The sequence below is a fragment of the Astatotilapia calliptera genome, chromosome 7, assembly GCF_964374335.1.
Source record: "Astatotilapia calliptera chromosome 7, fAstCal68.1, whole genome shotgun sequence".
Taxonomy (NCBI): domain Eukaryota; kingdom Metazoa; phylum Chordata; class Actinopteri; order Cichliformes; family Cichlidae; genus Astatotilapia; species Astatotilapia calliptera.
The window spans coordinates 72809-100657 of record NC_137428.1 but is presented as its reverse complement, the minus strand read 5'-3'; the positions used below and the strand labels follow the sequence as shown (position 1 = coordinate 100657).

The 27849-nt window shown below is 41.4% G+C and overlaps 1 protein-coding gene and 1 long non-coding RNA gene across 3 annotated transcripts in view; one reads left to right on the top strand and one right to left on the bottom strand.

Annotated features, from left to right (window-relative positions):
- lamb4 (laminin, beta 4) overlaps nt 1–27849 on the bottom strand; it is a 90424-nt gene that overhangs the window by 39679 nt on the left and 22896 nt on the right. For both annotated transcript variants that reach the window (XM_080304022.1, XM_026172277.2), the window contains 10 exons: nt 26228–26442; nt 25530–25650; nt 21753–21941; nt 20515–20670; nt 20271–20374; nt 18819–18898; nt 18315–18519; nt 8488–8625; nt 3939–4130; nt 3724–3836 (listed from right to left, as the gene is read on the bottom strand). In XM_080304022.1, coding sequence (XP_080160148.1) covers nt 3724–3836; nt 3939–4130; nt 8488–8625; nt 18315–18519; nt 18819–18898; nt 20271–20374; nt 20515–20670; nt 21753–21941; nt 25530–25650; nt 26228–26442 — 1513 coding nt within the window. The remainder of the gene's footprint in view (nt 1–3723; nt 3837–3938; nt 4131–8487; nt 8626–18314; nt 18520–18818; nt 18899–20270; nt 20375–20514; nt 20671–21752; nt 21942–25529; nt 25651–26227; nt 26443–27849) is intronic.
- LOC145429896 (uncharacterized) lies at nt 15198–15681 on the top strand. Its single transcript, XR_013910227.1, has 2 exons — nt 15198–15392; nt 15474–15681. It is a non-coding gene; the product is annotated as an uncharacterized LOC145429896 (long non-coding RNA).

Here is a 27849-nt window from a genome sequence, read left to right as displayed (position 1 = left end):
TCTGATGTGTGGGTGAAACTTGCACCCAGATACACATCACTGAATACATAAAACAAACTTGTTTTGTGAAATACATGATGACATGTTACACGTTTACTTTTGGAGGGGGAGAAAAGGAGAAAAGCTAAATGAAATGATTGGGTCTGTGAAAGTGACAAATGAGTGACCTGGGGAAGAAATTCACATTCCAGTGATAAAACATTGATATGAAGTGTTTAGGAAGCGTTTAATGGTGAACATTAGTGTTGTGTGAACTGTGCAGCTGCTAATAAAAAAGAGGGAGATTTCTCTGTGTATTTAGCAGGTGGATCTATGTTTGTTGGCCCCAGACTTTCCAGGATTGTGTGATATTCTGGAGCTCTTGTGGGCAACCAGTAAATATGATGTGGGGAAAATGAACAAAGGCAGTGACTCTTAAGTCTGATTTTAGACCATGTAAGCATCAGTTATAAATTAAAGTAAAGCCAGGAGCAGTGACTGCATGGCAGGTTCTAATCCCTACAGCATGTTGTTTCACCTGAAGGCAAAACGTTTCCTGTGATTTTTCTGGCAGATTTTGGGGTTTTGTTTTAGTACCAGACTGATTCTGCCAGTTAGGTTTGGGTTGTTTTCTTTTTCTTTTTGCACGTACAAACTGGGCCCAATATGGGTTTTATTTTTGTAACAGTGCACTTAGGAAAAAACCTGCCAGGTATCACCCCTCTGGGTGTGATATTTTGTGTGTTGATGATTTAATAATCAGCTCTCTTTAAGCAGGCAGCAAGATTGGAAGTAAAAGTGCTATAAAATACTTTACTGAGAGCAAATACAAAGTGAGATTCTCCAGATTACAATGGCTTAGGAGAAATACACCTACCTAGGACCATATTAGATGGCAAGTCCTGTGTTTAAAAGGATTGTAGCGATTCAATTCATTTCAAAAGCAAAAAGAATTGTTTTTATTTTTGGAATGACGTAATATTGCTGCCAATGGATACTTAAATTCGTGCGCAGTTTTCCACTATCAGCAATGATTTGTACGAATGTATATGACTGGATGAATGCATGTGATTGAGATGAATGCATATGACTGGACTGTGGCTGGACTGATGATGTCACTTAGTCACTTCTAATGCCTAATCCACCCCAAACAGTGAAAAAAGGGTGGATGTATGTGGGGGTTTTTTTTGTTTTCTTGTTTTTGCAGGAGCAGGAGGATGGCAGAGACCAGAGGAGGGGGAGACCTGTGGGTTCACATTAATATGTGTGGAACCTGCAGACTTAATCCTTTACATAGCACTTTTCTGTGTTACTGATTTTTGTGTGAAGGAAACTGTGGTTTTACTGGCTGCTTGTTGGTTATGGTACCACATTGTAGTGTTGGGAAATGTTAAATGTTACAGTGGGAAAATGTATATTCAGTGTGAAACACATACTGTGTTAAGATCAGTATCACTCCTTTCGCAGAAAAGGAGGGTTGACCACATGATTTACAGCAGCACCTCTGGAATCTGTTAATCTAGGCCCGACCTGCGAGGACACACCACCGGCTAATGTTTTTTTTCCTCTCTAAGGGTTTTGGCATCACACAGGCAGACATAAGTGAAATGAAGCAGGTTTTGCAGTTATTACAGAACATCTTAGTGTGGGGCTCATTATCATATCTTTTTTCATTTTAAGGTGTTGAGCCCACAGTGTTTAAAACAAGTGAGTGACATTACTTAAGAAAGGTCACTGGCTACAGTAGCTTTGAATAAACACATTTGGCAAATTATGGCAACAGTAGTGTTTTTAATGATTTGGGGAAATAAACTGCGCAAGGCACACTTGTGTCTGTGGTGTGGGATGCCTTATTACTCTTATAACCTACAGTTGTTTGCAAGTGTGAAGTTTGTATTTACTCACTGATTTTGGTTTCTGGGTAATCGTGGTGTGGATGCAGGCTCCAGGCAGAGCCAAGAATTAGACCTACTTAACATGACATTAATACAAATTTTATTCTCTAACACAGGGTTTAAAGGGCTGGAGCGAAATTACTCAGGAGGAGAAGCCCTGATGTTGTCTGAGAAATGATCTAACTACCCTTTTGTGTTGTTATTCTCCTAGTTCTGATGAGTTGACTCATGGGAGAGACCATGTGTCAAAAGGAGGGAATCCAGGTTTAACATGAAACAATGTTCTCTATGTTTTCTGAGTTTTTTCATGATAATTTTTCCATGGCTTTTTGTGGGATTAACAGTTCATTTATAGGTATGAAACCTCTACATGGGGCACAGACATGTTCAGATAAGGGTAGGGCTGTGCGATATGACCAAAATCTCATATCCTGATATAAGACATCTATCGTCCCAATAACGATATAAATCACAATAATTTAATATTTTCTGTATATTCTATGAATCTCGGGCAGCTTGACTTGCGTGAAGTGTTTCCAGGTGGGCGTCATGTACCTGGAGTCGAGTGTTTTAACCGATGCATGAAACGATACATTTTTAGACACAAGTTGTAATTGCCGCCGTTTTCTTTGTGAGTATTTATTACCCATCGTGCTGCGGGGAAAAGCCTGTTGTAACGTTGAGTCTTTTAGCACCTGACGGCTCTTTTTGGCTTCTCATCCGTAAATACTCTGCATACTCTTTCACGTGATTGAGTTTATTTTGAAAAGTCTCAACAGGATCTTGAACTTTATTGTGAAAGGTTAATGTGGAAACTAAACCAGGGGACACGCAATGGTTTTGCCGTCGTTGTTGCTAATGACAACGCATAAAAGCAGGCGCTTGTCCGTCCGTAGTGTAGTTATATTAAATATAAGAGAAAGAGAAAACTTTAAGAAATTAATATAGCCACTACAGCCACCATGAAAACGATGAAAAAATATTGAAGTAAACAGTTTATTTTGTGACACCACGAAACAAACAATAGCGTAAAATGAAACGATAGACATTTTTATATCGTCATTCGATATATATTGTTATATCGAACAGCCCTAGATAAGGGTTGAACTTCATTGAACTAAAAGGAAAATGTGGTTTGATGATGGTTGACATGTTTTCCAAATGGTTAGAAATTTTTCCTCCTAGTAAGGAGATACAGGTGCAGTAGCCAGAGTATTGCTGGAAGAAATCATCCCAAGGGTGGAATCTCCAGACTGAGATTGAGACTGGGTGCTGATCAGAAGTCTTCAGAGACCCAGCGAGAAGCAGGGATCATTCATAGCACAGCTGACAGCCCAGGCAGTGGTTGAGATCAAAGGTCGTGCGGTTTGGGGCCCTACTAGTCATCATGAGAAGATTCCAGAACCACAGAAATAACCATAAAGGTTAAAGATCTCTGCATTAGACACTGAGGAAGACAACAGGGTGTCAGATGATCTCTGCCCTTTTAACCTACAGCTGCATTGGAACGAGAGAGTGAAGGGTGAAAAGAGCACCCTCCTCCAACAAGGGTGTGCCAAGCTCCAACTCAGCGACTGCAGAGCAGACCCTGTACCACCCAAGAGCGATCAGCGAATGAATGCAGATGACAACTGATTAAAGAATCAGGCTGTCATGCCTGAAGTAGTTGTAGTTGTGTTTTTGAGTTAAGGTGGTCGTTGGTGTATAGTAATCTTACTAGTAAGGATATGATTTAATCACATATTTAATCATATCACATCAGAAATCTGCCACAACACTATTCAGATGTGAAATTATAACAATAGTCATGTGACATTCATGGATAGATGCCCTGTTTTTTTATTCTCACCTGGAGTTTCCAGGTAGAATCACAGTTTTACTTCCTGTTGGATTGCTGCTGCAGCCACCATCGCCTGGTGACACTTTGCCGATACTGACTATAGCCATCCAATCAGATGCAGACTAGAGAAAATAATAAATTGACATGAGTTATAGAAAGACAATTCCGTCAATTTTATTAAACATGTACATTTAAATGAAGTTTACCATTCAAAATCACCTCACCTCCGGTTCATAGGAAATCGCCAGCTGGTAATCAGTCGAAGAATGGAGGTTGTCCACAGTAAATCTAAGCCCCACCCCCTCAAACACTCTGACCAATCCTAGGCCAGTCCAGGTTACTGGCTGGTGAGATGCCCTTTGACGGGGAATGATTTGCAGGGTGTAACCAGGGACCAGAGGTATGCTGGTTTGCTGCTGGATGGAAATAAACAACAGATGCACTGAGGAAAGAGGACGATCTGATTAGCTGAAACATATGAGTTGAGCTGTTTCCAAATTCAGGGGCTGCATCCTTTGGAGACCACATTTGTGGGATGACTATATCACAGCACACCAAAGGCTGCTCCAAATGCGGCCCACTAATGCGTCTTCCTTTTCCCCGGATTTGAAGAGAGTCCGGTGTATCCTTTGTGTCCCAGAGAAGCCCAGACCTCTCTCCCCAGCTATCTCTTCCAGCTTATCCGGGGGAACAGCAAGGCATTCCCAAGTCAGCCAAGAGATACAATTTCTCCAGCGTGTCCTGGGTCTGCCCCTGAGCTTCCTCCTGATGGAACATCACCCAGGAGGCGCCCAGGAGGCATTCTTGTCAGATGCTTGAACCATCTAGACTGGCTCCTGTCGATGTGGAAGAGCAGCATCCCTACTCTGAGCCCCTGCCAGATGGCTGAACCTCTCTAAGGGAGAGGCCCGCCACCCTTCGGAAGATGCCCACTTGTTCATCACTTGTGAACAAGACCACAGGATAGTTAAACTCCTCCACTTGGGGTAGTAACTCATCCCTGACCTGGAGTGGGCACCCCAACCCTTCCGGCTGAGGACCATGGCCTCAGACTTGGAGGTGCTGATTTTCATTACCACCACTTCACACTCAGCTGTGAATCATTCCAGTGTGAGCTGGAGACGATCACCTGATGAAGCCAATAGAACCACATCATCCGCGAAAAGCAGAGATGAGATTTTTAGACCATCAGGTGAAAGCCTTCTGCCCCTTGGCTAAACCTAGAAACTTTGTCCATAAAAATTTTGAACAGAATCTGTGATAAAGGGCAGCCCTAGCGGAGTCCATCACCCACTGGGAATGAGTCCCACTAATTACCGTCTATGCAAACCAAGCTCTTCCAATGGTTGTATAAGGATTGAATGGCCTGTAGTAATGGGCCAAACACCCCATACTCCTGAAGAACACCCCACGGGAAACTCAAAGGGACACGGTCGAATGCCCACAGCCAAAACACTGGCTGGGCAAACTCCCATGCACCCTCATGTATCCTTCAGAGGATAAAGAGCTGGTCCAGTTTTCCACGACTAGGACGAAAACCGCATTGTTCCTCCTTTATCTGGTTTTTATCATGTTATCATAGCATGGCTCAAGCACGTTCATCATAGTTTAACCCCCTTGTTTTGCACAACGGAATATGGCCTGCCGTCTGCAGCTAAACACCCCAATAGCTTTTGTAATAGCTTTAGCCCGATCGGACTGGGCAGCAAAGGGCTGCTTAAATACAGAAAACTCTTCTGCTCTTCCACCTGGACCGCTAGCGCTGGCCATAACTATCGCTTGACAGACGCACCATACACATCTTCGGATTACGTGGGTGTCAAACCGTGGAGTGGGATCGGTTCGGATTACGGATCAACCGTGATCCGTTGCACCACTAGTACATATCAGCTGCCTCCGAAGTCCCACAGGCGAACCAAGGACTCCTTCAATAGGACTCCTTCTTCAGCCGGGTGGCTCCCTTCACCTCTGGTGTCTAAGGATGGGTATCGAAACCCGGTTCTTGTTGAGAACCAGTTCCCACTGTTTCAATTCCTTGGAATTGTTTGGCATTTTTGCAAATGATTCCCTTATCGATTCCAGTCGCCCCGAATGACGTCACCACGTTGCAGAGTGTCATTTACCTGGCGGGTAACATGGCGCCTAAGCGGCTCAAACACTCAAAAGTTTGGTTATACTTTAGGAGAACGGATGACAACAGGGCAACTTGCAATACTTGTAAAGTAGATACTTCATTTAAGGGAGTAAACACTACGAATATGCAAAAGCATTTGCTCACAAAACACGCAATAACCTCAAATGAATGTCGTGTTTTTAATTCTGCTCCGGACTCGTGAATCTCAACCCAGCAGCAGAGGTAACGTTTGCACGTCCTCTCCCGTTAATGCGGCAGGTAAATAATCAACTAACAGTGCATATTATGTTAGCACGATGTGCCTTATTACAAAACCTGCCATTACTGTGCATTTAGGTGACCAAGATGAGAGAGACAAAGTCTGGCTGGCTCAGATGCTGGCAGTTCTCGCTGCAGTCTACCGGTAGCGTCTCCTTTCAGGCCAGGATAGACAAATGTCACAGAGCAGTGACTCAGTTTGTGGTCAAAGGCTTGCAGCTGTTTGCCACAGCAGATGATTTTCAGTAAGTGTATGTGTTTAATTGTAGGCAGGGACATTACTGGATATTCTTGTGTAATTGCTACAGAATAATTTGTGTTATGCTTTGTTATTGCTACAGAAGAATATTTATTTTATTATTTTACAATTACATTTTTTTTCCTGGGGACCCTGTGACACCCATTGAAGAGCCATAGGCTGTGGATCTCTTAAGATCTCACTTTTGGGTTTGTAAGGCCATGTTACTCTTACTTAGAGAAGATATAAAACAAAGTTCTAAGCTAATCAACCTTAGTGTTCTCCTTTTTAAAAAATAAGAATCAATAAGAGAATCGATAAAGAATCGAATCGTTAAACAGACTCGAAAATGGAATCGGAAACATGAAAATCTTATCAATACCCATCCCTACTGGTGTCCACCATTTGGTTTAGGTGTTACCACCATGACAGGCACCAACCGCAGCGCAGTGCAGCAGCTTTGGCGGTGGAGGTGCTGAACATGGTCCATTTGGACTCAGTGCCCCCAGATTCTCTTGGAAAACTGTTGAAGCTCTGCCAGAGGTGTGTGTTTAAGATCTTGCGGACTGGGGGCCTCTGCCAGGCATTCCCAGCACACCCTCACTATACCTTTAGCTGCGCCATGTCTGTCCAATGTCCTCCCCAGCCACCTGATCTGATGGTGATCAGTTAACAGCTCAGCCCCTCTCTTTACCCGAGGGTCCAGAACATATGGCCGCAGGTCTGGTGATACGATTACAAAATCGATCATCGACCTATGGCCTGTAAATGGCCTGTATTTATATAGCGCTTTACTAGTCCCTAAGGACCCCAAAGCGCTTTACATATCCTGTCATCCACCCATTCACACACACATTCACACACTGGTGATGGCAGCTACATTGTAACCACAGCCACCCTGGGGCGCACTGACAGAGGCGAGGCTGCCGGACACTGGCGCCACCGGGCTCTCTGACCACCACCAGTAGGCAACGGGTCAAGTGTCTTGCCCAAGGACACAACGACCGAGACTGTCCAAGCCGGGGCTCGAACCGGCAACCTTCCGATTACAAGGCGAACGCCCAACTCTTGAGCCACGATCAGCCTAGAACTTTCTGCACTTTGTGGACTTATGGACGATCTTATGTTTTAACATGGTGTTTGAATCCAGGATTCATTGTGAGTCTAAGGTACAAGCAATTTTTTGGAAAAAAAAAAACATGGCAAACAGTTGTAGCAAAGCAGTCCAGAAATAAAAAAGTGAGTACTGGGTTTTTATCTCACCCAAATATCCAGTGGAACAAATGTTAGCACACCAAAGAATCTTAGAACATCAAACTTAGCTAACCTTCATCTAAGTTACATGACGTTAGTGATATTGCTACTTAATCGGGTCATGCAAACTTTGGTTAGTTATAACCTGAACCTTTGTTATAAAGCCCAACATTTATGCCGATCTTATGGACTGGACTGGTTCCTATATAGCGCTTTTCTATTCTTCTGAGCACTCAAAGCGCTTTACACAACTTGTGCATTCACATATTTTCTTAGTGCTTTCTAATTAACATTCACACTCCAATGGATGCATCGGAGAGCAATTTAGGGTTAGTATCTTGCCCAAGATATTTGGCATGCGGACTAGGGGAAGCCAGGAATCAAACCACCAACCTTCCGATTAGTAGATGACCTGCTCTACCGCCTGAGCTTATGTCCTGTTTCCCATTTCTCTTAGTTTTTTTTTTCTCTCTGATTAAAATGAAAGTACGTCCCATGATTCTAATAAGAAAATTGTGCTTTCATCCTGCAAGTTACCAAATGCTTGATGAGACCTATTATATTTGTACTGTCAAAATGAAATGAGACTAGTCTCATGCTCTACTCTAGCAAACTAGCTAAACTTAGATTCATTGTTGGTTAAGGGGACTCAGTACCCAGATTCACATGTAGATGAAAAAACAACATAAAGCTGACCACCACAGCAGTAGCTGCGACTGTCATGGTTGCCAGGCAACAGGAACCCCATGTTGTAGGCTAGACCGTCCAAGTTCACAGCCTTGCACTTCTGGCCTTCGCTGCCTTTGAAGAATGCAGCCCCTGAATTTGGACACAACCTATAGTCTCCAAATAATCAAAGCATTAAAGTGTAACAGAAAATGGATCTCACCAATCTCTTTCTCATTTTCTGTTGCTGGGCAAGTTGGCGAGCCTGCCGAACTAAAATAACTCGTCCATTTTGGAACTTGGTGTCAAAACCTTGCTCTTTGAAGTACTGCTCACACTGAGGTAACACTCGTGGGTTCAGCTGAAAACACACACGCAGATACTGTTTATATAGTGCAAGTGGACAGCATTCACAGTGCTTCACTTGTTCCACATTTTGTCATATTAGTATGGGCAGAAATCTGTGCCATCAGAAACTGAATTTGAATGAGTTCAATTTGAATTTGAATTGCTCAGATTGAATCTGAATTGTAACTTGAATAAATGCTTTTGAAAACTGAATTTGAATTAGTCTAATTTGAAATTGAATTTATGGTTTGAAAATGAATTGATTTGCTTTGAAACTGCATTTTATCCTTTAAAAATTCAGCTCTCGAATAATTTCAGTTTCACTTCTCACCATTCAGTTTCAGTTCTACAATTCAATTTCAGTTCCAAAATTCAGTTTTTTGGAACTTACATCCGGTTCCGGTTCAAGCGCCGATTAATAGAACTACGTTTTACTGGCGGACCGAAAGTGTTACTGACGGGAATCTACAGCGTCTTGAGCTGAATTAAGACTTCAGAAGTCATTCGTCATGTCGAATGACCAGCGGATGAACTCTCAGGTTGGTAATAAATGTATTACATGTATAAGAACAAGCGTCATGTTAACAAATGATAGCCGTAAGGTAACTTTTATGCTTATTGTAGCTGCTAGCTAAAAACGCTAATTTAGCGTAGTTTGCCCTGGATTCAGCTTTGAAAAACAAATATGATCGACTGTTTCTAGTAGAATTCCAAAGTTGTCATCTTGGACCCTCTCAGAGTGCCCCCTCTGTATGCTTGCAGAGACCCCTACAGTAGGGAAACATGCAAAACAGTGTCCAAACCTTTGTATTTTAGCTTTATTTATGTCTTACACGGCATCCCAACTCTTTAGCTAACTTAATAACTTTAGCTAACGTGAATAGTTAGTCTAATTCATTAGTGCAGCATTACTGGATCATCTCTGTTTGAAGTGATATAATATGATATACAACTATCACTGTGTTTAACTACCATAATAATTCTTAGGGTACTGAGTGCATGCTTAATTAGATTTTTTTTTAAAGCATACTGCTCCATTACTATGTTTGACAGGCTGAAGTTGTCGGGTCACCTCCTAAATCGACCATCTTTTACAGGTGTTTTGTGCCAGAAATGGAGTGTCCACTGAAGACTGAAGATACTGAATCTCTACGCCTTGCCTTTGATCCCTCTTGTGCCTTCATCTAGACAAGAGACAAACTTCACCACTCTCATATGCTCTGTACCTACATCACCTTCCCTGACAGTCATAGCTTGGCTCATCTGAGGGTGAAATTATAAGAATGTGTTATTTTGCAAAGTGCTCTCTAGGGTTCCTAAATAAAATATGGCATTGAGGTCATTTCTTTTGAATTAATCCCTCCTTCTGAAATATAAGAACCTCTCCTGGTTTTAATGGCACTTTGGATTTCCTTACTTTTTGTTCCACTCCCAAACCCAAATAGATGCTGACAAGCTGCCACAGTAACATGGAAGAGGGAAAGACGTTGGAAAGGACTACTACAAATAAACCTAATGCCTAACAATGAAAAGTGTAAAATAATAATATTAATAAAGATAAAAGATAAAAGATAAAGTAACAAGTTTTTAGTTTCTTGTTTATTCCAAATGATCATCCAGATGTCTGTGACATGTGATGACAAACACCATAATGGAAGGCCTTAGTCATCACATGCTTAAACTCATCATATATTTTTGCATATGCTGAACAGGCAGTCAGACATGCTGTAACTGTGGGGTAGAAAACAGCATGAACACCATACAGCAGGGGTCTCAAACTCCAGTCCTCGAGGGCATGGAAAAGTTGCATGACACTGGCCCTTGGGGACTGAAGTTTGAGACCCCTGTCATATGGAATATGACAGGTGTGGTTGAACTGCATGAAGACTCTGAAGTTTGTCTTCTCTTCTGGCAGGACAGGAATGTGGCCTTGTCCTGTGAGCCACTATAAGGATGTACTTAGAGTAGAACTGGACTGTCACCGGCCTCAGGCTCTTCACCCTTTTCAAAGACAAAGCAGTCATTTAAATAAAATATTAGATATTGTTTACCTGTAAATGCACAAAGTAAATTTAGAAATGTTATTATTGTCAAGAGTGAACAAGCACTGATAGTGTAATCTACAGCTGTGGCCAAACGTTTAGAGAATGAGAAGTGGTGTTTGCTTATTTACAAAGTTTGCTGTTTCAGTGATAGTTGTATATCATATTATATCACTTCAAACAGAGATGATCCAGTAATGCTGCACTAATGAATTAGACTAACTATTCACGTTAGCTAAAGTTATTAAGTTAGCTAAAGAGTTGGGATGCTGTGTAAGACATAAATAAAGCTAAAATACAAAGGTTTGGACACTGTTTTGCATGCTTCTCTACTGTAGGGGTCTCTGCAAGCATACAGAGGGGGTACTCTGAGAGGGTCCAAGATGACAACTTTGGAATTCTACTAGAAACAGTCGATCATATTTGTTTTTCAAAGCTGAATCCAGGGCAAACTACGCTAAATTAGCGTTTTTAGCTAGCAGCTACAATAAGCATAAAAGTTACCTTACGGCTATCATTTGTTAACATGACGCTTGTTCTTATACATGTAATACATTTATTACCAACCTGAGAGTTCATCCGCTGGTCATTCGACATGACGAATGACTTCTGAAGTCTTAATTCAGCTCAAGACGCTGTAGATTCCCGTCAGTAACACTTTCGGTCCGCCAGTAAAACGTAGTTCTATTAATCGGCGCTTGAACCGGAACCGGATGTAAGTTCCAAAAAACTGAATTTTGGAACTGAAATTGAATTGTAGAACTGAAACTGAATGGTGAGAAGTGAATCTGAAATTATTCGAGAGCTGGATTTTTAAAGGATAAAATGCAGTTTCAAAGCAAATCAATTCATTTTCAAACCATAAATTCAATTTCAAATTAGACTAATTCAAATTCAGTTTTCAAAAGCATTTATTCAAGTTACAATTCAGATTCAATCTGAGCAATTCAAATTCAAATTGAACTCATTCAAATTCAGTTTCTGATGGCACAGATTTCTGCCCATATATTAGAGCCTTATTCCAAAATGGATTAAAATCATTTTTCACCTCAAATTTTTACACAGAACACCCTATAATGACAAAGTAAAATGAGTTTCCCTTAAAGTCTTGCAAATTTATTAAAAATTAAAATACAAACAAATAACATGTAGCTATAAGGAGGAATTGTTTGTAGACCTTTGAGCCTGGACTGTATTGAGGCACGGATCTGGAACAGAAACATTTCTAAAGATCCCAAATGAGCACAGCGGCCTGCATTATTCATAAATAGACGTTTAGAACCACTATTACTCTTCCTAAACCTGGCTGCTCAGCAAACGGTTAGGGAGCTGAAGGAATGGGCTAGAAGTCCTTACTTATAGAGGTCACCAAGAACCTAATGCTCAATCTAACAGAGCTCCATGGTTGCTTTGTGGAGAGACGAGAACCTTCCAGAAAGACAGCCATTTTTGCAGCACTCCACCAATCAGACCTGTATGGTAGCGTGGCCAGATGGAAGAGATTCCTCAGTAAAAGGATCAAGAGTTTGCTAAACAGCATACCAAGGACTCTCAGACCATGAGTAACAAAATTCTTTGGTCTGAGGAAATGAAGATTGAGCTTTTTGGCCTGACTGCCAAGCATCGCGTCTAGAAGAAACCAGCCACGGCGCATTATATGCTCAACACCATTGCTACAGGGAATCACGGTGATATAGAATCATGCTATGGGGATGACTTTCAGAAGGAGGAACTGGGAGACTAGTAATTGTTGAAGGAAAGATAAATGCTGCAATGTATAGTGATATCCTTGAAATCCTAACCTGCTCCAGAACACTCTGGACCTCAGACTGGGACGAAGGTTTATCTTCCAACAGTGCAACAACTCTAAGCACACAGCTAAGATAAGAAAGGTGCTGTCCAGACAGAGCTCAGACTTGCTTTTAGTTCTGGTTCATTTCCTTTTTTCTTGTTTTAGGTTCCATTGCACACTTTAGTGTCTATTTCCGTGTTTCTGATTGAGTTCATTTCTATGAAGAGTTTTCCCAGCAATAAATCTGTGCTGTGAGTTTAACTTTCCATTTCTGAGTCCTGCATTTGGGTCCCTTATCCTGCCTGCTCCACAGCACTGTCTTCTGAATCCAACCTGGAAGTTGGTTCCACAGAAGAGGGGCTTGAAAACTGAAGGCTCTGTGTAAGAGCCAAAGTCAATGTTTATGTTTTTCCTTTTTGTTTTGGTGGCACAGGTGTATAGCTTTACCTGCGTCTCAGGTGATGGTATGTGGGTGTGGTCACAGTCTATTTACCTGATGTCGGTGTTCGCAGCAGGTGTGTTGGGTGAGTGGTTTGTGGGCAAACTTTTCTGTTGACCGTCATTTTTTGGCACACCAGTTAATCCATGCGCTAGTTGGAAATTGATTGAAAGCGCAAATGTTTGTTCTTGTTTTGTTCTTAAAATAAATGCGCAAAGTACTAGTATGACTCACTATGGATTATTGGAGGCGCGTCACAGGGACACAACCAACTCAGCCGGCTGCAGCTTTATTTACGGATGAAAGTCGCAACACTCTGCCTCTCATTCCACTTTTAAATAGTCTAGGAAAGAAGAATGGGACAAACTGCAGAAAAACAGGTGTGCCAAGCTTGTAGCATTGTACTCAACAGGACTTGAAGGTGCCATTGCAGCCAAACATGCTTAAACAAAGAATTGAGGAAAGGTTATGAATATTTATGTACATGATATAATTTTTTTTAATTTTTAATAAATTTGCAATAATTTCGAGTAAACCTTTTTTACTTTGCTACTATGGGGTATTGTGTGTAGAATTATGAGTTGAAAAAAATGAATGCAATGAATTTTAGACTGAGGCTGTATCATTACACAATGTAGAACGAACAAAATGCTGTGAATACTTTGCTGAATGCACTGTAAAAAGACAATTTTACCTATAAACACATATTAATACTGAACTATAGCTGTGTAGGTTCTAAGTCATTCAGGTCATGGTAGCCTAAGGAGCTTGGAATGAAAGCAACTGGACTTCTTTAATTCAATTAAAATTCAGACCGCGGTCAAGTGAGCCATCATTTCTGTGCTTCTACACCAGCCTTTACGGCAGCGCTTTTTATCCTTCATTCCCGATCACAAACATAGACTTGTGCACACATACACACGTGTGCACACATTGCATTGGAACAGTATGGTTGCATCATGCATTTCTTCACCAGGGCTGATGTGTTAGTTGTCCAGTATAGGTCCTCGGAAATGTGGTCACCTTTTATGGATAGGGGAGGGGGATGAGTTTTTTTTCTTGCAGAAGTCCATGACCATTTACTTGGTTTTCCTGGTGTTTATGGTTAGGTTATTGTAGTCACACCATTCTGTCAGACATTGGATCTCATCTCTGTAGGCGGTGTCGTCATCATCGGTGATGAGCCCCATCAGAGTGGAGTCATCTGCAAATTTGATGATGATGTTGCAGGGATGTGTGAGGGTGCAGTCACTGGTATAGATGGTGTATAGGAGTGGACACAACACACATCCTTGTGGTGAGCCAGTGCTGGGTGGATGATCTCTGGTTGCCCACCTTGACTCTTTGTGATTGGTCTGTGAGAACGTTTTTGAACCACGCACATGTAGCAAGGGGGAAGTCTAAGTTTACCAGCTTGACTATAAGAATGTCTGGGATGATGCTATTAAAGGCTGAGCTGAAATCAATGATGAGCATCCTTACTGAAGTCCCAGCATTCTCCAGGTTATGCAGAGCAGAGTGGAGGGCAGTGGAAATTGCTTTCTCAGTGGACCTGTTTGCCTTATAGCAGGGGTCGGCAACCTTTCAGATGATGAGTGCCATCTAAAATGTCCTCAGAAGTCAGTGTGCTGCATGATTGCATTAGCAATAAATTTAACAATGCTCTATATTGACAGTTACACACTGTATAGAACAACTTAATAGAATTATACAGTATTTGTTCGCAGATGTTGGCAGCTATCAGCGAATAGTTATCAGCTATTTTGAAACAAAAAAAGATACAGAGTTCTTGTTATGGATAAAAAGTAACAGCAAATGAACTGTACAAAAGAAAATATAAATGCTATTTATGGTCTCCTCACAACAATGATAAGAGAAATAAACTGGGCCAATATGGCATGTTTGTTAATACAGGGATAAACATGTTAATGTGATCTCTGGTCTTCCAATCAGCGACACAGGTCTATGAGTGTCCACCATTCAGATGGCTACCTCACGACACTTTTTGTGTGAGAGAAAATCTGCTCACACAGATATGTAGAGCCAAATACTGTCAATAAGGCCTCTGCAATGTTCTGAATGTCATGGTCCAGGTGAGTACGGGGTTTTTCCACTCCGCTGGGCTCCACCTTCAGGCAGAGACTCCAATCAGCTTCCACACCTGGTTCCAATCAAGTCACCAGCATATAAGACCAGCATTCACAACAGACCTCTGCCAGATCTTCTGCTAACTCATGTTAGTGCTAGGCCGCCAAGCCCTTGTGAGAACCCTTAACTACTGCTTTTCTCCTCACCGTGTTTTCTTTGTCATAGGACCCACCTGGCAGTCGCGCTTCCCAACCTAGATTACTCACATCTCCGCCTGGACGCTGGTTCTGTCATCTGGTTGCTTCCTTTCCATCATCGGACTACACCTGCCTGCCTCCCTGCCAAGCCCCTCACTCCAAGCATATTCTGGATCCTCTCTGGACACCCCCTCCTCGCATGACACTTTAAACCTGCAACGCGTAAGCCCTAACCACCATAGTCTAATCCTTCAGCTGTGATTCACTAGACTGCCACTGACAACTTGTCTCCTCTCATTATAGTGACTGCGTACCTCCATCCAAGCCGCTGCCCCTTTTTCCCATTCCCCGGATCCATCCGTGAAATCTAGCACCTAGTCATAGCACTCCGAGTTTCATGTTCACAGTTTGGCCTCACAGTTCTCTGTTCATAGCTTCCACAGTTCATACCATTCATAGTTTCCTGCTTTTTAAGTTCACTAGGCACAGCAAATAAAGCACTGTGTTCACACCCGTTTTTCTTCCCTCTGTGTCTGCATTTGAGTCCACACCCACAGCCTGGCCCGCTCGGCCGTAACACTGAAGACAGTAAAACTTGACTGGGAGTGATGTCCAGCAGGTGAAAAAGCTCCATGAACATGCACAGCTATGGATTTCCGCTGCGTTCGTAGTTCTGCAAACTTTGACCCTCATAGAGTCGAGCTCCTGAAGCATTCGAAGTGTTGGAATGTAGAAATTTCAACATCGCTTGAAAAAACTGCCAGCTAGCAACATCCCTCTCACTGGTAGGCGAAGCTATTTTTAGCCAATTACACGTTGAACCTGGTAGTTGGGGTTGTTAGCCAAGTTACCGTCATTAAGAAGTGACACAACTAATGTGTCTATGCTAGTTAATTTGCAATGTGTACCACTGGCCCGGCCATTTATTTTTTAATGCACCTTCTCAGATTAATTCACTGCATGTCGTGCCCAGGGCTGGACTGGGACAAATAAAAATCAGCCTGGTCATTTTGACTACAGACCAGCCCCCCAGGTATTGCAGGGAAAATCATAAAGCCTTTTAATGAAAATAAACACTGTTGTGACAGTGATGTACACCGTCTTGTTGGTATGATTTCTATACATTTTACATCAGATAAAAACTTAAAGCGAGGCATTTTTAATGAGAATAAGAAAGAAAAGTATGTGTCCCCTTTCCCTGTTAATGCCCTGCCTGGCCTCCTGGCAAAACTTTGCTAGACATGCCCCTGCACAGTTACCAGGTGTCAGGTGCTTAGAAAAGTATCCTGGTGTTATTTCTCTGTCAGAAACAGTTCATAACTTCAACTGAGCTATTTTTACACATTGGCCAGCACCTGGCCAATACACCACCTTTCATTGTTTATACTGTTACAAAAACTAAAACAAACAAAAAAACATTGGCCCATAAAAACAAAATTCACTATTGGCCCACCGGGCAAATGCCCGATATGCCCGATGGCCAGTCCAGCTATGGTTGTGCCATCAGTTAACCCTTAGCTTGCCAGCTGTGGCACGCGTGCCCAGGGTTGCCGACCCTGGTTGGGGTCCAAACTAGGTGTGATGCAGTCCTTTATGTGCTTTAAGACCAGCTTCTTGAAGAACTTTGCGACCACTGGAGCACTGATGGTGGTGGACTCGGAACTATTGTTGCTGATTTCAGGCAATGAGGGGCAGTGGCATGTGACAGGGAGAGGTCCAATAGTCTGGTGAAAACAGGAGCCAGCTGGTCGGCACAGGCTTTGAAGATACTCCCAGGTATTCCATCTCGGCCAGCAGCTTTTCTCTGGTACTGCTCTGCAAACCTAGTTTTCTTGAAGAGTAAATGTGTGAGGGCTGTGCTCAGAGAAGGCTGTGGCAGAGCGGTGTGCATGGTAGGTGTGTCTACAGTTCTCTCAAAGCGGCTAAAGAAGTGGTTAAGTTCCTCTGCTAATGAGATGTCCATGTTATCCGTATTTGTCCCATTGCCTTTGTAGTTGGTGATGTGTTTCAGGCCCTCCCATACCTTCTTGGAGTTGTTGTCTGAGAGGTGATCCGATAGTTTATTTGAATAGTCCGGTTTTGCTGCTCTGATGCCTTTTTTAAGGTCTGCTCTTTCTCTGATATACATATCATGCTCCCCAGATTTGTATGCAGAGTTGTGTGCTTTTAACAATTCCTGAACTTTACTCGTCATCCAGGTTTCACAGTTGGGGCTGACCTGGACCTACTTTTCCGTGGTGACAGTGTCCATGCAGTGCATAACTCACCACTGCAGATGTGTGGGTCTATAGGTCGCCATGTTCGAAGACATGCCACTCTGTGAGGGCAAAAGAGTCCTGCAGCTGAGCCAGAGCTTCCTTAGAAAAGGTGTTAATGTTTCTGATGGTGGGCTTTGTCCTTTTCCTGAGTGGTGTGTATGCCGCGACAACGAGCAGGGAGAGGTGGTCGGGCATACTCAGGTGGGGGAGGGGAACAGATCTGTAGGCTTGCTTAATATTTGAGTAAACATGGCCCAAGGTGTTATTCCCTCTCATGTGGCATTTCACATGTTGTACAAATTTAGGCAGCACAGTTTTTAAGCATGCTTTGTTAAAGTCCCCTGCGATGATGTGTACTTCCTCTGGATATGTCCGTAGCTGTTCGGAGATCGTGTCGTTCAGGTAGGCAAGGGCTGTGCTAGCATTAGCGTCTGGTGGTATGTAGACTGCTGTTATTAGCACCGCAGGCAGTTCTCTGGGATGTTGTTGATCCACTGATAATCGCTGGTAACGGGGTTCTGGCTGTCATAACTGATGTTGTATAATTCCCAATGACTTAAGGTGAATTTGGCTACACAATAAGGGAAACAAAAGAAAAAGAAAAGGAAACAAAAAGAAAAAGAAGATCACCTAATTGGGGGCCCTTAAACAACTGCGACTATGTGCACCGCCATGTTGTACTAAAATCTACAAGATATTAAAAATTTATTTAAAATCATCTGCAATAGTTGACATAGAATTGTCAGTTGAATACTCCTTTTAGTTACCTTCTTTACATGTCTCGCAACTTTTCTCACAAAATGCTGCATCTATCTATCTATCTTAAAGAACTCCATTCACTTTCTTTCCAAGCTCTGTGTCAGGTGGCTTGTCATCTGTTACACACCCGAGAAGAAGATGATGGATCAGCAGAAGAAGAAGGCGATGGAGGAGGAATTGTAGAAGACCTTCCTCCTAGCAGTGGGAAAGTGAGTTCAGCCTCATAGAGGAAATAATTCAGTGCAGGCAAGAAGTACCCAGGTGCAGGGTCAGAGCATCGCCGACCAATCATGTTGGGTAAACAGCGACACTGTCCATCCTCTGGAGAACACCTGACGGGACAGGAAATCCCCCCAAAAGACAGGAAGTGACACACTGGAGGCTCTATGGTGTCAGTTATTAAGAGTCTAATTACTGCTTTTATGATGAATTTCCAGCTCACAACAGCGTGCCATACCTATAAGGTAATAAACTGTTTTTTCTGATTATTTTACTGGTATTCAGTTGGTGCTTCCTGTTAATTTTTCTTCTTTCTCAAACTAACCTGTGATTCAGATCAAACTGACTGTTGATCTTTATTCAATACTTTTTATTATGTTTCACACAAAATAAAGACAGAAAGAAAACATACGTGCTGCCGTGAGCTCCGCCAATATCACAGTTACAAGGTGAGCATCTGAACACAGAGTTTCCCAAACCCCAGAAATCTGGCTGAACACAAACACATTAAAAGACATTAAAATCAGACTTTTCTTTCACTCAGACTGGCTAAAATGTTGTGATATTTGCTTTAGAATCACTGTGTCCAGGCAATCATTTCAAACTAAGGACAAAATATAGTTTACTTAAACACTGTTTTATGCTTTAAAACTCATTCATCATTTATTTTGAAAATTCAGACAATGCTTGCAGAGTTTGAATGAGTTTTTATGTGCCTTCAAATCATACAGTTTTTGTTCTTCTTCTTCTTGCTGCTTCAGGAATGAGCACAGCATTATATTTATTAGATAGTTTTAATGTGATTCAGATATTTTGATTTTCCATTGTTATCACTACCTACATCCGTGTTACCACATCCGGGATGGAAAATGCTCTCACTACATGACAGTAACTGATGTTATTAGTACTTCAGTATCTTCTTAGATGAAATTTGAGATTTTATTACTTGTGTTGTGGAACTGATGAGGAAACTAAATACTGGGTTTAATATTGTATACAAAAAAATTTGTGCAGTCTTTAACTGCCAGCGCTCTTAAGCCTGTTGATGCTGTGTATCACAGTTCTCTTTTTTATGACTAGGGGCAGTTTCAACAGCAACCACTCTATTTTCTATGACTGCCATCTCCAAGTCCCAGAAAATCCCATGGGGTCCACGAACTATAGAAATGTTTTCAGTGGGAGACACATTTCGTCATCATCATGTGACTTCTCAGTCTCAGCTGATTGCAGGTTTCCAACCTTATGAGCAGTTCATCTGCACAATGATTAAAACTAAAACCACTGAAGGAACAATGGGCTGTGAGCTCAGTTTTGTAAATGGCCTCCTTGACTCCATGCTCAAACCAGCATTCCTCCCTGTCCACGATACATCCTCACCATTGAAAGAGTGTCCACTGGCCTGTAGGTGTAAATAGACTGCAGCGTCCTGGCCTAACCAGGTAGTTCCTCTGTGTTGTGGCATCTGCTTAGCCAGAGGTTGTTTGGTTGTAAAAATCAGCACTTAACAGTGTACAGGGGTAGGCAACGCCAGGCCTCAAGTGACAATGTCCTTCAGGTTTTAGATCTCATCCTGGTCAACACACCTGAATCAAATGATTAGTTCATTACCAGGCCTCTGGAGAACTTCAAGACATGCTGAAGAAGTCATTTAGCCATTTAAATCAGCTGTGTTGGATCCATGGCACATCTAAAGCAGGCCGGACACAGGCACTTGAATCCTGGCATTACCTATCTGTGTACATTATATTCCTTAGGTTGGGATTATTATTTGTTTGAATTATTTCCCAGCTCTATTATCAATTAAATTTAATGAGGATGAAAGGAAGCTAAAGAGTAAATTACTTATTTTACAGATGTGGCCTACCAGACACCGATCACACAGCGGTCCACTTGCCATTGGGTCACATTCACAAGTTCCTGTTAGCTGATCACATGACCCAACACTCCCCAAAGGATGACACCTGCACGCTGAAACACACACACACACACAGTCAGCCTGAAAGTTTCTGTCATGCTCATACCTTCAGCTCGTTGAAATCATCATATACACACAAGCAGGAGCTCCTTTGTTGAGAATGACAACAGGACAAATAAAGTTGTTTGGTCACCCTGACAACCCGTGGGGTCATCCTGCCTCAGGCTGAAGAAGCCATGTTTGCAGCGATCACAACGTTGACCCTCCACATTTTCTTTGCATACGCACTGACCGCTCAGAGCGTCACACTGACCGCCGCCACGTGAACCAGCTGGATTGCAGTTACATGCTGAAACACATCACCATTACATGGTATGACATCATCATCCCAAAGCTGTTACGTCATTTCACTCAATGCAGATTTATTTCTAAAGGACCAGATCAAAACAACATTATAAATTAAAGACCATACAATAATCATCATCTTGTCATGAGACAGCTTCCCTGAGAAACAAGGGGCTGATCTGTGTTGGGTAATCACCCTCCTCCTGAGGCTACAGTCATATCAACATAAACAGTGCTCTCGTTATTGTGCCATCAACTACAGATAGACAGTCTGCTACTACTGTGATTGAAATTGGCAATTACACACATTCTGTTTGCGACAAAAGTTATGCATGATACCATAGCTGTGATAAACTGAAAAAAACACTACACCCAAATCTACTGCCATCTTGATCAGAAATGTAGTGCTATACTGGAGCCAGGAGTGGACTTATCGGTCCACTGGGACACCGGCCTAAGCGTCATTATGGGCTGTGGTGAGGAGCCCATTTGATGAGAAAACAGCTTATGGACCAAGTCAAATTCATGGACCAAGCACGACTCCATCAGCCACAAACTTGCTGAGATTTAATTACCAGAACAACTGTCTGTGAAGGTTCTCAGTCATCCAGGTCATTGTAGTCTAAGGATCTTGGAAAGAAAAGCGTCTGGACTTCTTTAAGTTGCTTGAAGATGTTTCACCTCTCATCTGAGAAGCTTCTTCAGTTCTAAGGTCAAATGGTTGAACTCTGGGATTCTCCACCTAGAATTGAAGAAGCTTCTCGGATGAGAGGTGAAATGTCTTCAAGCAACTTAACGAATATCTGAATACCTGTACCATAAACATATTTTACTATCAGCTTTCACTGAGTTAATGGAGACTGTTACTGCACCATGTTGGTAAAAGTCATAAAGCACTGGGTTTGACATTCAGACATTACTGTTAACATAGAAAATATCCCATAAAGAGCTGCATTCTGACAAACATCCAGCCGCACCACTTCAGCAATGAAAGAAAATAATAGAAACAGAAAAAGGTGAGACTCATTTCTACAGGAACAGTGAGAGCATGAATATTCAAAAAGTAAAATAACAATAAAAGCTTACGTATGCAGGCTTGTGGGTCATCCTTCGCTCTCTGCGGATCCTGATACAAAAAAGGTTGACACTGTTCACACTGAGGCCCCATCCTGTTGTTGCCGCAGTCATCACACACACCGCCGCTCACACCTCCAGTCGCTTCGTAACGAGCTGCATCAAAGTGACACGAGTCCGAGTGACTGTGGCAATTACATGCTAAGAAAGACAGAAAACAGCATTTTAAAGTATAAAAGTTATGGAAAAAAATAATCATGTCAACAAACAAGATACAGAGGTGTTTAAGATTATCAAACAAATTTAAGTATAAAACAAAGATAACAAACGGAACACAAAACGCAGTTTCTAAATGAAGTGGTTTATAATTAGGGGGGGGGGGGGGGGGGCGCAATTCCAAACCATCATGGCCCTGTGTGATTAAGTGATTGCCCCCTGAACCTAATAACTGGTTGGACCACCCTTAGCAGCAACAACTGCAATCAAGCATTTGTATTAACTGGCAATGACACTTTTACAGCCGTGGAGGAACTTTGGCCCACTCATCCTTGCAGAATTGTTGTAATTCAGCCACACTGGAGGTTTTTGGAGTATGAACTGCCTTTTTAAGGTGATGCCACAGCATCTCAATTGGATTAAGGTCAGGACTTTAACTAGGCCACTCCAAAGTGTTTTTTAAGACATTCAGAGGTGGACTTGCTGCTGGGTTTTGATTATTGTCCTGCTACAGAAACCAAGTGCGCTTCAGCTTGAAGTCATGAACAGATGGCCTGCTATTCTCCTTCAGGATGTCTTGGTAGATGGCAAATTTCATGGTTACACTTACCACAGCAAGTTTTCCAGGTGCTGAGAAGGCAAAACAGCCCCAAACCATCACACTATCACCACCATATTTTAATGAAGCTATAATGTTGCTTTTCTAAAATGCTGTTAGTTTTATGCCAGATGTAATGGGGTGCACACCTTTCAAAAAGTTTAACTTTTGTCTTGTCAGTCCCCAGAGTATTTTCCCTAAAATTCTTGGGGATCATCAAGATGTTTTCTGGCCAAACTGATACAATCCTTTATTGTTCCTTTTGCCCAGCCACCTCTTTGCTGTAAGAACAGGAAGTGCTGTTTAACATTCACATTTTAACCAATAAGACAATAATGGTCAGAGGTTTATAATTTTAAACTCCAAAAATTCTGCCAGAAAATGAGATTGGAGTGTAAAATTTTACTGAATTTTATTCCTCCTATTCCTATTTTTAATTTGTATTAATTTATGTTGATAAATAATGTCAAAGGTCCAGCTGGTTTATTTCTAATGGGAGAGAAAAGGCAGAAAGCTAATTTCACTCAGAGATGGAGACAGATAAGAAAGAAGGAGAGAAAGGAGAGAGGTTAGAATTAAAGGAAGGATCCTCATTTAAAGCTCACATGGAAGTAGGGCTGCCACGGTTAGTCGACTAGTCACGACTACGTCGACTATCAAAATCTTCAACGACTGATTTAATAGTTGACGCGTCGTTTGAAGCTTTGTAAGATCCCAAAAGACGCAGGAATAAGTAGCAGGATTTAAGAGTGTAATAACGGACTGAAACAGAAGATGGCAGCACTGCATGTACAAGGATGCCAGCTGCCGTTAAACCCCGAAGAAGAAAAAGTAGCTCTGACCCAGAATTCATAGCGCAGCCCAGCTCAGTTTCCAACAATGGCGGCAGCTAGTTAGTTTTAATGTTACTCTTATTATTCTTTCTGGGTCACAAAATAAACGTTTAACATATTTTCAGGCGAGAATGTAGCTGTGTAAACCTCAAATATCTGCTCAGTTTATCAAGACACCACATATTTTCAAAAGCGCTCCGACGTTTTTGGAGACGTCTGTTACCCACTAGCTTGATAGCTAGCCGGGGGCGAGGCTCACTAGAGCCCGTGAGAACACCGGCAAATCATTTTCAAACCCACCGCCGTCTTTCGCTACTCAGGTTAAACACGATATATGAGTCACTTAGATAACTTAAAAATGTTATTGTTTGGCTTTTTTTTTTAGTGTTTTATTTGTTCCTGAGTAAATCGGTTTGTCTGAGATTAAAGTTATAGTTTTTACACAGCTGAATAAACGTCAAGCAGACAGCTGATTATCAGAAGTGTGAGATGCTCCAGAATATACTCCGGTGTCCTGTTATATTTTAGAGAGCAAGGAGTTTATTAAACTTCACCGAAACAATCTGCAAATTTCATTAAAATTTAATAAACTATCATCTTGTCTTTATTTTTAGTTAGCACAGACCTTAAACACTTACAGCTGTAAGCTAATGATAGTTATATAAGAGCAGATGCTGCTGGTGCAATAAGCTGTATGTTTTACGTCCAATGGGTGATGATCTGATTAGTCGACTAATCGCAAAAATAATCATTTGTGGCAGCCCTACATGGAAGTCCTCATGTCTCTGAATCTGTACGTGACACATGATGTTTGTTCATAATGTTGCTGCTAAACAAACTGAGGCAGACTGTGTTATTTAAAGGCTGCAGGTTAGTGCAGGATGAACAGGAGAGTTTACTGCACTGTGATGGGTTCAAAGTAAAGAACAGTGTGACTGCTGCACAGTGGCTGTGGGATCATGGTCACAGTTAGCTTCCATCAATTGCAGCAGAGACTCACTGACTGAATTCATACCAACTCTATAGTGTAATATAAATACAGCATAAACAGGGTACTGTCAGGGTAGAGGATGGACTCAGCCAGGACAGGTCAGGAAACATCTGCTCACATCTGGTTGAATTCAGCTGTGTAAGAAAATGGACTGAAGCTCTCAGCAGAAATGGTTGTGATTGTTTTCCCCACACTGAGACATTACAGCTGATTTTATGTTCCCTACCTGCTGAATCCGCGCTGACCTCTTCCCTGCTTATTTCCTGTTTAAAGTCCCCCTCTACAATCGAGGCAACAGGAAACAGAGCTATTTTATTTTACTTCTTTTTCGCTGCTCATGTTCTACTTTTCTGATTCAAGGTGAACACATTTATTAGAATTAAAATGATTTGAATAAAAATTTAGACTGAAATAATGTATTATAATTTACTAATATTATTTTATTATAACATTAATAAAAAAAAATAGGTGGTAGAAAGTCTAAATCATGCTTAAATTGTGCAAGGTTGTTCTATGACCACACACAGAACCATTTATTGTTACTGAAAAGTGCTGATATTCAATTTTAAAATGGGACAAAAAACCATCAAATGCATCACCTGAGCTTCTAGTTTTGTGTCTTTCATCTATTTTAATTTAACCTTTGTCTGGATCTAAAATAGATCAGAACAAAAGAAATAATTCAGTCATTAAAGTGGACATATACTTTTGACTTTTAACCAGACAGCAAAATTTCATTTCACATCAAAGGAATGTGTTTAAGAATGATTGAAAATCCCTAATAATCATATGCTATCCACAAATGTAAGCAATTCTACTTACTACTTACTCTAGTTGTAATTTGATATCATGTGAGGTATTCTGATATCTAAAATGAATCTGTAATACAGATGTAGCTTCTACAGAAGGAAGTTGACCTTCTGCTGCCTCAGCAAAAGTTCTTTGAAAGGGAAAACTGATTTCTTATTTTTTATACGTTCAGGCTTTGCAAATATGCAAACATTTTGCAAACATCAGTTTGACAACTGAATCACAATGACATTTGTGTATTAGCCAAAAACCTAAAAATATTTTTGATAATGTTTCCAACAATCTCTTTTTTTTTTAAATAAAACATTAAAAAGTGATACATTTATGTCAATTTGAGTTACCTCGGCAGATGTCTGCTGCACCCTCTCCTCCAGGCTTCCAGGGGGAGTCGTTGTGAAAATCCTGACATCTCTCACAGTTTTCTCCAGCTGTATTGTGCTTACAAACACATTGTCTGTGAACCTGAAATCAGAAAATATCTTTACCTGCTGAGCTCAACTGCAGTTTCAGGTGTAGTGTGATGTCGAGGGAAAAATGATGCATACACACATTTGATTAAAAATGTGCAGAGGTTATATTAGGACTCCATCTATTTTCCCCTGCTGGCCAGAACACCAGTTTTACCCAAAGACCACTGATTTGTGGATAGCAGAGGTCACACATGCATGATGACTTTTTCTAATTCTTAAGCCACAGCTGCCCAAATACATATAATCTTTTCTCTCAATTTTTGCCTTCATCTTTAATTTCTTTTTACTGACTTTCAAGTTCTTGATTCGCCTTTCAAAGCTGTTTGTTAAAAACAAAAAACCCAGCACGTTAACATTGATTAAATCACAATACAATACAATTTTATTTATATAGCACATTTAAAACCAAAGTGCTTCACAATAATGCAATAAGTCATTGTTATAAAATATTAACAAAGTACAAAAACAAGTACTAGTACTAATCCTAACAGATGGGAAGCACTAATCACTTTAAATAATCAAGTTAATCACTGAAGGACGAATAATTTCAGACCGGCTCTACTCCATACCATGCCAGGCTGGGTGAAAACGTCCCTGTGGACTCCAGCCATGGGCACACACTGGCTGGCGTGTCCGTTACAGAAACAGCTTCCTTGAACCACCATGTTGTAAACAGAATAGTAATATTTGTCCTGAGGGTTCCTGCGTTTTCGACTCAGCAGTGTGTCACCAAGTGTGAAAAGACGTGTGAAGTTCACCCGAATGTTTGTCACGGTGGTCAGATCTGAGGATGATGATCAGAACAATATTCAGTTTTACACGTTTCCCCTATTCCCATTAAAATGTTCCATTTGACAGACACATTAAAAGTGTCAGGGCTGCTGAGCGCCATTTGTTAGGGTCTATCTTCAGTCTGTCGCTGGGAAGTTTTTCCCAATGATGAATATGCAGAGAACATAATTGGAGATACATTTTCTGAATTTCAGGAGGGGGACTACGCCTCTAAACACGCCCCTTCCAGCTCTTATCTATATATAACCATTTATATATATATTTATATATATATATATACATTTCTACAAGCTCTTTTGTCTCGTTTTCGTGCACCACTCTCCCTCTCCTTTTTCAAGTCTTTCACTTCTTCACTTCACATTAGTACATGAGGGATCTGCCAGGCCTAGGAGACGCCTCCAGTTCAACTCCAAACTGCAGTTCAATTCATGTTTAAGCCATTCACTATTATCTATTCAAAAAAAGCTGTTAAACCTCAAATAACGACGTGGGCCCAGCTAGTGAATGATACATTTATTGGAGGCTCATTAGACATCTATTGTACCTCTTGTTAAAGAGCGTAAACCCCTGAGGCAAAAAAATGGGTGAAAGACTAAAACCTGCAGTTCCTCTAATGTTCGCAGCACATTGGTCCCCTTAGGCTATGTTCACACTGCAGGTCTTAATGCTTAATTCCGATTTTTTGATCAAATCAGATTTTTTTGGTCTGCTCGTTCACACTACAAATAAAATGTGACAGCAAACACGCCCTAGTGTGAACCCTCAAAGCGGCCCGCATGCGCAAAGAGATGTCACACACAACACGCTCCGTTTAGACCCAGAGCAAGCAATATTGTTTGACTGATGGACCTTAATATAAAGACTTGTTTCAGACCTTATGTTTCCCAATTTTGCTTTAAGTTATAAAGTTATTTTGTTATTTACATATGGCCTAGTAATTATCCTTATTGCTGTTTTAGAGAGGAGCGGTGCTTTAAAGGATAGCTGCAGATTTCTGTCAGAATCTGCAGATTATACAGTACAAATAAAATGTTCACGTTTCTCCAACGTTGTCTTCCCAACAGTTTTACTAACATCTACACTTGCTGGCCAGGAAGTGTTCACGATGTCTTCTCGTGCACTTCTCCGGTGCTAATAATTGGCGTCTGTCCTGTGTCAGTGATGTAAAAGACGGATTTAATGCGACATGATCATTCAAACTGCAGTCGCTTTCTAAAACATCATATATGTATCAGATTCAGCACCACATACGAAAGTGACCCAGATCGGATCTGTTCACACTGTCATACCATGATCGGATATGGGTCGCATAGGGTCAAAAAGGTCAGATTTGATGCACTTTCGCCTGCAGTGTGAATGTAGCCTTAGACTCCCATGTTAAAACGTTATAAAAGAAATA